General features: G+C 40.5%; 1 protein-coding gene across 1 annotated transcript; it reads left to right on the top strand.

Moving 5' to 3' along the window:
- Window positions 1-642: 642 nt before the first annotated feature.
- LOC111987140 (cell number regulator 10) lies at window positions 643-2,141 on the top strand. The gene is made up of 4 exons (XM_024018847.2): window positions 643-936; window positions 1,105-1,176; window positions 1,545-1,766; window positions 1,849-2,141. Exons 1-4 carry the CDS (start codon window positions 876-878, stop codon window positions 1,953-1,955), a joined length of 462 nt encoding a protein of 153 aa, XP_023874615.1. The 5' UTR covers window positions 643-875; the 3' UTR covers window positions 1,956-2,141.
- Window positions 2,142-13,481: the final 11,340 nt, after the last annotated feature.

Genomic DNA, 13,481 nt, shown 5'->3' with positions numbered 1-13,481 from the left:
TTTAAAATAGAGGTTATACTATTGAAGTTCCATTTTTTTTTTCTGGGTTTGTATAACCTGTAACAAAAATTGATCTTTCAAAATGATCTTTGATGGTTTCCACTAGTACAGAATGATCAGCCGCTCCAAACCCATCTCCAGCATGCGTAAAACTCTTTCAGGAGCTTCAACAATTTGATGGGGAACGGAACAATGAATTGGGTCTTTGAATTGGGTTTTATTAATTGTGATTCAAATGTGAAGAGAAAGGGGAATTAATTGGATAAATGAATAAACAAATTAATGAATAAAAGATTAGAACTTGTGAAAGAAACCATGAGTTGGATGAAGGAGTGGTTTCGACAGAGCATATATCATGGCAGCTTTCAAGAAGGAGAGGAAGCTTTTTAAAGCTTCCACGAATGATTCTTTCACAGCTCAGTAAACTATTCCGATGAAGTCTCATCCATTAACAAAACGATGAAGATCTTCTTTGCCGGCTTCAACTTAGTGGAGAGCAAGTTTTAATGGAGTGTGGGAGGTGGTTTTTCTAAGGAATTAGGAAGTTGCTGAAAAGAGTTGGAGAGAGAGGGCATTATGTTAGACGTGGCTCATTTTTAAGCCTTGGATTTGTTGTTAGCCACGTGTCTTTCATATGTGTAAAAATGGGAGACAACGGGAGAAATTAGAACAGGAGGGGAGCCGGCCCCAAAGAAAACATGTTTACATACATACCAATTTATTTCATCCCTCTCTCTCTCTCTCTCTCTCTCTATAAATACCATCCCAACCATCAACTCTTTGCGAGCACAACTTCTGTGCTTTCCTACCATTTCTTTGATTCATTAATTACACGTATACATCTCTAAAGGCCTGCCCTGACAAGTCGATCTAAAATGGCGAGCGATCGAACCTGGTCAACCGGCCTCTTTGACTGTTGCTCTGACTGGCATACCTGTAAATTCCTTATCCTTTCCTTTTCTTACTTATTAAAAAGGTTTATATATTTGTTAAATCATGTCAATTTTTTTCCTTGTTCTTTCTAAGTTACAGAATAAAAAATTATCTCCTTTATAGTGATTGAAATATTGTTAGGTTTAAGACTGAAATCTTTTTCTGTCACAGGTTGTTTGACATGCTGGTGTCCATGCGTTGCTTTTGGCCGGACCTCGGAGATTCTAGATAAAGGATCATCCTGTAAGTATTACAAAAGCGTATAGGATGATCAACTTCAAGCCCATGGTCTAATGGTTTCTAAATCTCATTTGATACATGAAGTTTTGAGTTCAAATTTTCTATATATCGAACACCTTTAATTTAGACCACCCCCAAGAGATTTCTCCCACTATTTTTGTGGGACAGAATCACCGAAAATTATAATACTTGGAGATCAGTGAAGTGCTAGGAGAGCCCTAAACAATAATCTTATTAAAAAAGAAAATGAAGACTATTTAGTGACCGTTTACACACATGAAATATGTAAAATATTTATACATATATACATATAAATAGTTATATAAAAACTGACCTGTAAGATGTATATTTGGTCTTTGTGCAACATTCAGATTGTTGCGTAAATGGGACGCTTTATACACTGCTCTGTATTTTCACCGCTACTTCTTTAATTGGACCCTTCTATTCATGCTGTTATCGTACAAAACTGAGAGAGCAATACTTGTCGGGGGAGAATCATTGTGATGACTTTTGGGTTCATTTTTGCTGCCATGGTTGTGCCTTATGCCAAGAGTATCGTGAGCTGCAAAATCGCGGTTTCGACGTGTCTGCTGGTAATATTAATCTATCGCTCTATCTGTGTCTGTGTGTGAGAGATAAATAGATCCTTTGAAAATGAAAATTTTCATGGTGTAGAGGCACTCATACATGCTGAGGTCAAGGCTCAAGCACAAGACAGCAAGGCTGATGACAGAGCCACTGAAGCTCATGATAGAGCAGCTGGTAAACGACCTGTAGCATAGTTATAATAGGCTGAACTACAGGTAGCATAAGGAAGGGTAAGAGATTGTACACGTGTCAATGATCTAGAATGGGTTGATTAGGATTTGTTACTCCATTCCACAATATACGGATACTGTTAGGGATATATATTGTGGATTGTATCAGATCAAAAATATCAATAACAGAATTTTCTCATTTCTTTGGAATCACTTCTCTAAACTTCCTCTGTTTTCTTCTTCATTTTCTATATTACTTGCTGTGCTTTTCATGGTATCAGAGCCACCATTAATGGCTTCTGCTCCGAGCTCCAGTCCTTCAACAACTTCTTCAACCGCTTCAGCCACAAGCTCTTTGGTAAATCCTTCGTTGCTTCTCTTGTCAAGTATGTCAAGCATGATGACCGTGAAACTCAATTTCACCAATTATATCGTCTGGAGGCATCAAATCGGTGTGATTCTTGAGGCCTATGCGATGATCGGTTTTCTTGATGGTTCATGTGTAGCTCCTGATTCTTTCTTGAAGGATAGCTCTGGAAATTTTACTGGAGAATCTAATCCAGAGTATACCAGCTGGAGAAGCAGAGAACAAGCACTTTTCACCTTTATCAATTCTACGTTATCTCCATCAGTTCTAGCGCTCACAGTGGGTCAGAGATCTGCGAAGGCAGTCTGGACTGTGCTTGAAAACAGGTTTGCTTCTGTATCTCGTTCTCATGTTTTAAGTTTGAGGAATGAATTACTGAGTATTAAGAAAGGTCCTGAAAGCATGGATAATTTCTTTCAAAGAATCAAAGAAGCTAGGGATAGATTGAGTTCTGTTGCTGTGTTGGTTGATGAGGAAGAGATTATACATTTGGTTTTAGAAGCTTTACCAAATGAATATAGTGCATTTTGTTCTGCTATAAGGACCCGTAATGATATAGTTACTATAGAGGAGTTGAATACATTGTTGAATGCAGAAGAAAGAGCCATTAAGAAGAAGTCTGAGACTAGGGATATACCTATGGCTATGTTTCTTCAGAGTGGTTTTAATCAGAATACCACTAGAGGAAGAGGTAGAAATGGAAATCAGAGGGGTCGTGGTAGAGGATTTCATAATTTTGGCCCTAATTTTGGGTTTAATCATGGTCAATCCTCTGGTCAGTTATCTGGTAATGCAAATGGTATTCTTCAACTTCCTACTTTCCAACACAAGAATGGTTCTGGTTTTCCCTCTTTTCAGCCTCAAGGCTCATCTCAGTCTTCAAGACCTACTTGTCAAATTTGTGGCAAGAATGGTCACACTGCCTTGGATTGTTACCATCGCATGAATTTTGCCTATCAAGGCAGACATGCTCCATCCAAATTGGCATCAATGGCTGCTAGTGCTATGACAGCAACAGCTAACTCTGCTTCATCACATTCCTCAAGTTGGCTTACTGATACAGGGTGTTCTGATCATGTTACCCCTGACCTTTCTTAGCTCTCTCTGACATCACAAGCTACCAATGGTCAAGAATCTGTTACTGTTGGGAATGGGCAAGAATTGCCTGTGACTCATGTTGGAAATGGTAAGCTTCAAACCTCTTCTCATTGTTTTCGTTTAGACAATATTCTTAGGGTTCCTGATTTGGCTTCCAATCTTTTATCTGTTCACAAACTATGTTTACAAAACAATGCCTTTTGTTATTTTGATGCCAATCAGTTCTTAATTGTGGATTTGGCTACGAGGAAGGTTCTTTATCAAGGCCTGAGTAAGGATGGTGTATATCCCATTCCTTTTCCCTCACACCTCTCTGCTGATTCAGCCCTTTCTTCATCTTTTGCTTTCAAGTCCTCTGTCCATGCTCCTGTTTCCAATGAGGCAATGTTGTGGCATCAAAGACTTGGTCACCCATGCTCTAAGCTTCTTCATTCTGCTTTATCTTTTCTCAATAATCATGTTGCAATTTCTATTCATAGTGACATTTGTTCCCAATGTAAGTCTTGTATAAGTGCTAAGATGCACAAACTTCCTTTTCCACAACATGTTAATTCTAGTTCTTGTCCTTTACAACTTGTACACAGTGATGTTTGGGGCCCTGCTCCTGTTCCTTCTGTACTTGGATATAAATACTATGTCATTTTTGTTGATGACTTTAGTAGATTTACCTGACTGTTTCTTCTTAAACAAAAGTCTGAAGTGTTTACTGTTTTCTTGCATTTTAAAACTCTTGTGGAGAATCAATTTGGAGCCAAAATCAAAACCCTTAGGACTGATGGTGGGGGTGAATATATTAATAATTCCTTTAAATCCCTTTGCTTAGATCATGGTATTCACCATCAGCTTTCCTGTCCTTATACTCCTCAGCAAAATGGAGTTGCTGAAAGGAAGCATAGACAAATTGTTGAAAGTGGTTTGTCCATGCTGTACCAGTCCAACCTTCCTTCCTCCTATTGGTGTTATGCTTTTAGCACTGCCATCTACCTGTTAAATAGACTTCCTTCCTCTGTGTTAGACTTTAAGTCTCCTTGGGAAATGTTATTTCACTCTCCTCCTTCTTTAAATAATCTCAAAACTTTTGGTTGTGCTTGCTTTCCACTTTTAACACCTTATACAGCCCATAAACTTCAGCCTAGGTCTTCTAAATGTATTTTTTTAGGGTATCCTCTGTTATCCAAGGGGTATATTTGTTTTGATCCTACCACTCAAAAGGTCTATATCACTCCACATGTCCTTTTCCATGAGGCTAACTTTCCTATTCTCCGCACATCTCCATCTGATTCTTCTGTTCATATCTCTCCTGTCAAGCCTTCTTTGGACCTTTGGTTATCTACACTTTTACCCGGTTCTTCTATTTCTCCCTTGTCTGCTGTTTCTGCCACTTTACCTACTGCCTTTTCCCTTTTATCTGAGTCTAATGAGGGCTGTACTGTACCTACTGCTGCTCCTACCATTGTTACTTCACCCTCTTCTGATCTTATGCTTTCCTCGGGTCCTATTGAGTCTTCCTCTTCTGTTATTTCCACTTCTATAGTGCCCTCTACATCAGTTGTCCCATTTGCTTCTTATTCCCTTCCCAATTCTCATCCTATGCTTACCAGATCCAAACATGGCATATTCAAGCCCAAAGCTTATGTTGTTGTGAGAAATTATGTTCAAGAGGAACCTCCTACCTTTCATATTGCTTCTAGATTTCCACACTGGATTGAAGCTATGGATTCTGAGTACAATTCCCTATTGAAGCAAAATACTTGGTCCTTAGTCCCTCTTCCTGCTGCTAAGAATGTGGTTCATTGTAAGTGGGTGTACAAAATTAAAAGGGGCAGTGATGGGTCCATTGCTAGGTATAAAGCAAGGTTGGTTGCTAAGGGTTTCTTACAACAATATGGCTTGGACTATGATGAAACCTTTAGTCCAGTTGTTAAGCCTGCAACTGTCAGGATTGTCTTAGCTTTAGCAGTTCAGAATCATTGGTCCTTGAAGCAGCTGGATGTTTCTAATGCCTTTCTACATGGTGTGCTTCAAGAAGAGGTTTTCATGTCACAGCCTCAAGGTTATGTGGATCCTGTTCATCCTGACTATGTATGCAAGCTTCACAAAGCAATTTATGGTCTTAAACAGGCTCCTAGGGCTTGGTTTGATAGCTTTACCTCTGAGCTTTTTCATCTTGGTTTCCATTCCTCATCTGCAGACTCCAATTTGTTCATCTTGCATCATGATTCTTTTGTGGTCTACCTACTTCTATATGTGGATGATATTATTGTTACTGGGAATAGTACTTCTTTCATTGATCATTTGGTTTCAAGGCTTGCCAGAGTCTTTGACTTGAAAGATCTAGGTCCTCTTACTTACTTTCTTGGTCTTCAGATTGAGTCTGCTTCTCAAGGGTTATTTGTACATCAATCCAAGTATGCATTGGATTTACTGACCAAGTTTAAAATGTTGGACTGCAAGCCTTGTGTTACTCCCTGCTCTCCCACAATTCATGTCAACTCTCAGTCCAGCCCTCTGCTTCATGATCCTACAGTTTTTAGAAGCATGGTTTGTGGGCTGCAATACTTGACCTTCACCAGGCTAGATTTGGCTTTTTCTGTTCAGCAAGTGTGTCAATTTATGAGCAAGCCTACTCAGCATCATCTTGTGGCAGCCAAGAGGATTCTTAGGTATATCAAGGATACTTTACATCATGGTATTCATTTTCAGCCTGGCCCTTTGGCCCTTTCATCTTACTGTGATGCTGATTGGGCCAGTGATCCCCTTGATAGGAAGTCCATTACTGGTATGGTGGTGTTTTTGGGTAACTCTCCTATCACTTGGTCTGCTAAGAAGCAGCTAACTGTGGCTAGGTCCTCTACTGAGGCAGAATATAGGGCATTAGCTACTACTGCTGCTGAGTTGAGTTGGCTTAGGATGATTCTTAAAGATTTGGGTATCTTCTTATCCCTTCCTCCTATGCTTTGGTGTGATAATGTCTCTGCTTTGGCTTTGGCATCCAATCCCATCTTTCATGCTCGTACCAAGCATATTGAGGTGGATTATCATTACATTCGTAAAAAGGTACTTGCTAAGGAGTTGAAGCTTCATTTTATTTCCACTCTTGATCAGCTAGCTGATATTTTTACCAAGGCTCTTCCCTCTCCTCGGTTTCTTGATCTTGCTTCCAAACTGATGGGTGTTCCTCCCCTCAGTTTGAGGGGGGGTGTAGAGGCACTCATACATGCTGAGGTCAAGGCTCAAGCACAAGACAGCAAGGCTGATGACAGAGCCACTGAAGCTGATGATAGAGCAGCTAGTAAACGACCTGTAGCATAGTTATAATAGGCTAAACTACAGGTAGCATAAGGAAGGGTAAGAGATTGTACACGTGTCAGTGATCTAGAATGGGTTGATTAGGATTTGTTACTCCATTCCACAATATACAGATACTGTTAGGGATATATATTTGTGGATTGTATCAGATCAAGAAAATCAATAACAGAATTTTCTCATTTCTTTGGAATCACTTCTCTTCTCTAAACTTCCTCTGTTTTCTTCTTCATTTTCTATATTACTTGCTGTGCTTTTCAGTTAGAACATCAAAAATACTTTTTGCATCCAACTCCAACTTAACAGTAGGAAAATTCTTATGAAGGAAAAGAGATAAACCATCCCTAACAACCCATAACTCAGCCACAAAACTAGAGGCAATCTCGATTTTCCTGGAGAACCTAGACAACCAATTCCCATTTTCATCACGGAGGATGCTGCCACGGCCCGCTAGACCTGGATTTCCTGAAGATGAATCGTTTATGTTTAGTTTAACCCACCCCCTATTAAGCTTCTCTCACCTAATGGATTTAATGATCCGCCTGGGTTCTACTCTAGAATTGAGACCGCAGTGAATGAATTCTTGAGCTCTCTGGATTATTTCGAGGTGAATATTTGGAGGTGTGGATTTCTTTTCAAATATGACCAAGTTTCTCCTTAGCCATATTATCCAAATGGCAAAGAGGAAGATGGTATTCCAGTGGTGGGGATGGTCCACTTTAGCACTCTTATTCATCCATAAAGTAATCTCTCTTGTGAAGAAGTCAGCATCATTCCTCACCATGACCAGATTGAACCAAACTTCTTTTACTATCTTATAATCCCGAAGTGCATGAGAAATGGTTTCGTATTCATCCCCCTTTCCACAAGGTAGGACTTAACCCTGATACTATTATGCATGCATTTCCAAACAAAGAATTTAATTTTAGGTAAAGCTTTTAACTTCCAAATCCAATCCTCATTGAAGTGGCAAGGCTTATTATCAGTGGCTAGATCATATAAACTTTAGAGATAAAAAAATTCCTTAAGGATTATGGGACTGGGATGACTTATCCGCAGAAGGGACAACAATAGCGAGTTGCTTGGATTGTCATTTTCATACTCACAAGTAACTCCATAGAAAGTTTTGTCCAATCCTAGTTACCATCAGCTTAGACGTCCTTAACCCTTAATCTTTCTGTCTCAGGTGTTAAGGGACCTTGGATGGCACTTCTCAATGGACCTATATCTGACCACTTATCACTCCAGAAGCTCAAGTTGCTGTCTTTCCCAAGGGACCATCTAGCTCCTTTTAAAAAGGTGGCCTTTCCTTTCTTAATGCCTTTCCACACCTGAGAGCAGGGAAGTTTATTCGGTTTGGTGGAATTAATCCTTCTTGAACTATAGTATTTACTCCTTAGGACTCGAGTCCACAATGCATCTTGCTCCACATGCATCCTCCAATTCAGTTTAGCCAGCAACGTAGTATTCCTACCTTTAGCTGTTTGAAACCCTAAACCACCCTCTTTCTTAGACTTGGTGATTTTCTACCATCCGATCCAGTGAATTTTTTTACCCGACTTAGTAAATCCCCCTAGAAAGTTCCTATTCACTCAGTCTATGACACTCAAAATTCTCCCCAGAATGGGGGCACACTACATGACGTATGCAGGTATGGTGGAGAGAGAGGATTGAATAAGGACAGCCCTACCTGCCATTGACAATAAGTTAGTTTTCTAGTCCACAAGTTTCTACTTCATTCTATCAAGGATAAAGTTAAAGTCCTGAGTGGAGGATTCAGGGTGCTAAACGGGGATACCTAGGTACTTTCCAAGAAAATGAGTAGATTGGAACCCAAGAATATCACAAAGGGGCTCTCTAGTATCTCTGTCTTCATTTGGGGAGAAATAGACCCTTGATTTGCTTCATTCACTGATTGACTAGATTTTTCGTAGAACTTATCAAGTACATCCTTGATGGTGGAGCAATTTACCTGGTTTACTTTGGCAAAAAGCACCAAATCATCTACAAAGAACATATGGGAGAAAGACGAGCCAATTTTTGATGACTTTACAAGGGTCCAGAGCTTCTCAGCACATTTGCTCTCAATGAGTTCCCCCAACCAATCCATACATAGAATAAAGAGATATAGTGAGAGCGGATCTTCATGCCTGAAGCCTCTTGAAGGGATAATAGGCTTCATGGCACCTCCATCAAATAAAATAGCAGTAGACACCGAAGATATGCAACTCATAATTATGTCAATAAGGTTAGGGGGAAGATTGATATGGAAGAGACATGCCCTGATAAGCTTGTTGTAAGATTTCTCAAGATCGATCTTTACCGCCGTAAAGCCTTCTCTCCCTCTGGCTTTACTGATGGAATGAACTAGCTCTTGGACAGTTATGGCATTGTCAGTCCACCTCCTTCCTGGAACAAAAGTAGTTTGCATTGGGGAGAAAAGGTTCCCTAACAAAGTTCTGATCCTGTTGATGATGACCTTGGACACAATCTTGTATGTAGTGTTGCACATGCTGATAAGGCAGTAATTACCAAGAGTTTTCGAACCTTGGATTTTTGGAATGAGAGTTAGATGGGTTTTATTCAGATATTCTGGAATTTTCTTGGCAGTGAAGATTTTTTTGACTTCCTATTTTTACTAAAGCACCCACTGTCGAACAAAACTGTTGAAAAAACCCAGCATGGAGACCATCTGGGCCAGGAGCTTTGAAAGCTTTCATTGATCAAAGCGCCATTGTTATCTCATCATTTGTAACGGGCTGGTTCAAGTCTAGACAATCCACTTCAGATAAGCTAGCTTGCCATTGTGAAAGGGGGAAATCCAACTGGAGGAATCCAACTAGGGGAAGTAGTCCTTCAAAGAAAAGAACAGGTCCTCGAAGCCTTTCCTGATGACATTCATGATTTCCCCTTCTTCAAACACCCACTAAATCATATTATTCTTAATGGCATCAATCGGGTTCCTCTTTCTCCTCACAAGAGTAGAGACATAAAAGAAAGATATGTTTCTCTCCCCTTCCACTAGCCAGTTTATTCGAGACTTCAAAGCCCAGATATCCCTCTCCTGATTAAGTATGGAATCCAGCTCTAGCTGCAACATTTTTTCAAGCTCAATTAAGTGAACATTTGACCTAATGGCCATGACCTTTTGGATGCCATTAAGCCTGGCCATTATCCTCTTTTTCTTCACAAATACGTTCCCAAATTGGTTTTTATTCCAGATGGATATGTCCTTAACAAACTTGTCAATAGCTTCTCCTAAGTGGGTTGAGTGGTTCCAAGCCTAGAACACAATACTGGGGAAGGAAAAATCAGCAAGCCAACAGCTTTGGAACTTGAATGGGTGAGGGAGATGGAGTTGGTTCATAGGCTTCGACTCAAGTAGAATCGAACAGTGATCAGAGTGGCATTGAGTGAGGTGGGATATTCTTGCTTCTAAATACATCATGCACCAATCCAAGTTTACAAAGAACCTGTCTATCCTCTCCAGAATTAAGGCGCCGACCTCTCTTTTGTTTATCCAGGTGAATCTAGGTCTCGAGAAATCTAGGTCCTAAAAAACCCAGATCAATCATGTTGCAATTGTCGAGACATTCTTTAAACTCCAATGATCTAAAGTTGCGCTTTGCCACCACACTTATCCTCATTTGAGAGAGCCTTGTCGAAATCCCCAGCAATTACCTAGGGCATATTATGAAGCTCAACAAACATACACAGGTTATTCCATAACACATGCCTTTCAACTAACCAAGGATTTGCATAAATAGCAAAAAAAAAAAGCAATTTAACTCAAGAGAATGCACCTTCATGGAAACATGGATCTCTTATTCAGTTTTAGACAGGAACGACACCTCCACCTTGTTAGTATTCCAGAGCAGCCATAAACCCCTAGCATATCCAATGGTATCGGTATGGATAGCACCGTTGAAAGGAAGGTGATCCCAATGAGAGAGAGAGAGAGAGAGAGAGAGAGAGAGAGAGAGAGAGTCTCTCTCTCTCTCTCTCTCTCTGAGGTTTCCATGACCATAAAGATGGTAGGATCATGATTGTGGACTAGATCCCTAACATGAGCCTAAAAGTTAGGCTTCAGGGCGCCCTTATAATTCCACACAATGATATTCATGACTAGGCATGGATCAGGGTCGGTCATTCATCAAATGGTGGAAGCAACTTCACCTCCTCCATCAAATTCCATCCCGTCTGTCTCATCATCTCATTCGAGTGGTATCTCCTTGCATTTGTGTTAGTTAGTGTTGCAGTACTCCCAATTTCAACTCCTTGAAAGTCAATAGTAGTGTGAACTCTGTTGTGGGTTGGAAGACTTGAATGATCTTCTTGGTATTTCGATTCCCTATGACAGAGATTGCAATTGGCTTGATCTCCAGCATCCTTCTTTTCGATAGTGACTCTTTCAAATCCTCCTCGCATAACACCAAGGTAAGGGAGACCTACGAAATAGATCTCCAAACTACCTTCCTCCCCCCCCCTACCTTTGGGTTTGGTTCGTTGGTCAAAAAAGACCACCATGGGTTTGGCATCCTTCCCTAAGTAAGGTTCGTTAGAGGGAGATAACCCAAACTTCTGCTTGTTGCCATCAGTGGAAAGATCAGCTCCCAAGCCTTTCGAAGCTTCGTACTAAACTAGCCCATGCGTCGGGTTTGCTCTGATCTCCAAGATCACGACCTCTGGAATCACCATAATCTCCCCTTTTATGTTGATTACCCACTACAGGGAGGCCTAGGCTTGAGAACTGGAATGATCCATGGAAAGTTGACGGTTTCTCGTCTGATTGATTAGAAGGACAAAAGTCAAGGTGTGTGGATGCAACTTGCACTAAGGAGGCGGCACTAGCAACTGAAGTTAAGAAATCCCTAGCTCAGGCCATTCCTTTTTTACCCCCAGTGGAAAACAATTGACCCTGGTCAAAAATAGATGGGCCTAGAGCAAATGGGCTTGGTAAGGCCTTTTCTTGGTTAGTCAAAATATTAAAATTTGTGGGAGCTCTCTTAAGGAGCCCTACTGTCATGACAATCGGCCCATCTTTGGCTTCCTGGCCCCAGGAATCTTAGCCCAACAAGGGTTTCCTTTCTCCTGTACGAGATTGGTCCGGCTTAGTGGCAGGATAGGTACGATAATGTTGCTATGATTGTTGCTTAGAAACAACAAAATATTTTGTGGGGTCCATTCTTTTGGTAGACTTTCTCCCACTTTTCCTACATGCCACTACCATCCAGGGTCCATAAGTGTCCTCCTGACCTAGTTTAGTGCTAGCCTAGATGTTTGCTGAAGTGTCAATCCCATGCAATTCTTGTGGTTTCTTCACCGTCCCATTGTTATGGGCAAGTAAGGCCTTCAAATGCGGGGAGGTTAGCCATATGGAGTACGGAAAAGAGTCCTTCCTAGGGGTGTTCACCAAACTGCACAAACCGTAAAAATCGCACCAAAACTGCCCATAAAATGATATAATTGCACCACGTCGCAAGTAATAGTGCACCGCACTGCATCACACCGTATAGTGCAGTGCGGTTTGCGGTTTTATAATAAGAAAACCGCACAAACCGCACCACACCACAACACACCACACCCTCTCTATATATTAATATATTTAATATTAAAAATATATTATTAATAGTTTAATAACCCTAGTTTAAAAAAAAAAATAGTTTGATAACCCTAGCAAGTGTTGATTAGGAAAGCCAATCCAAAATAAAGAAAAACTAGCTCAATAGTTTAAAACTTGGACAAAAACAAAGGGAAAAATTAGTTTTGGGTTGGGTAGAAAAAGCCTAAAATTTGAAAAATATACCAACTTCAAATCATTCAAACCGCACTGCATATATAACTGCAAAAATGAGGTGTAGTGCGGTTATGATTTTGACTAAACTTTAAACCGCACTGCACCACACCGCACCACACAAGTAACCACTAAAATAAGGTGTGGTGCAGTTATGGTTTTAGCTAAACCGCAGTGCAAAGTGCGGTGCTAAAAATGGCCCAAAAATGCACCGCACCGCACCGTGAACACCCCTAGTCCTTTCGATGACAAAGGCGACCATAGGAAAAACAAAGTCTCTAGATACCTTCATAACTGATGGCTTGTTCTAGCTCACCGATCAGAGTAGAAGTTATGAGAGGTTGTTCACATTGAGTTAAACACACAATCTTTCATATCTTCCCTGTGCCTCTACTGCCGTGTAAGTATCAATTCTTAGGACAATGCCAATGGTTGAACCAATTTGCTTAAGAGTTTAAACCTCATAATACTCGATTGGAAGTTCATTCAATCTAATCCATACTGCAATGGAAGTTACATTTGCAGAGGAAGGCTTGAAATTTGGTTCCCATGGTCTAATAGACAAGAAGTTCTCTCTTATAAACCACGGGCCTTTTTATAAGATAGCAGCGTGATCTTCCTCCAAGGAGAAATGGACCAGATAAAATTCCTTGCCCAGGCCTACACAATCTAAATATCCCACAAGCTTCCATAGCGATTGGAGACAGGCCTAGATAAAGTTGTAGCTAACTGATCTTCCATAAACTTTCACAATGAGAGCTTTTGCCCGTGGAGCTCTAATACGTTTCTTGTCCTTCCTAGAAATCTTAACCGCTGCAATCCCTTCCTGAAGTTCCGAGATTTTGTCATCTAAGTTAGACTCTACTTCCGTGTGATCTAAAAAGAGGAAGGCTTGGGAAAAAGCACCGGGGATTGCACCCACAAGCTTATCTTTCAATGACAACTTGGGTGGAGATAGCTTCCCCCTAAACGATTGATTTTAGGT

The sequence above is a fragment of the Quercus suber genome, unplaced genomic scaffold, assembly GCF_002906115.3.
Source record: "Quercus suber isolate HL8 unplaced genomic scaffold, Cork oak 2.0 scaffold_646, whole genome shotgun sequence".
NCBI classification, from domain to species: domain Eukaryota; kingdom Viridiplantae; phylum Streptophyta; class Magnoliopsida; order Fagales; family Fagaceae; genus Quercus; species Quercus suber.
This window is presented reverse-complemented; position numbering and strand designations above follow the sequence as displayed.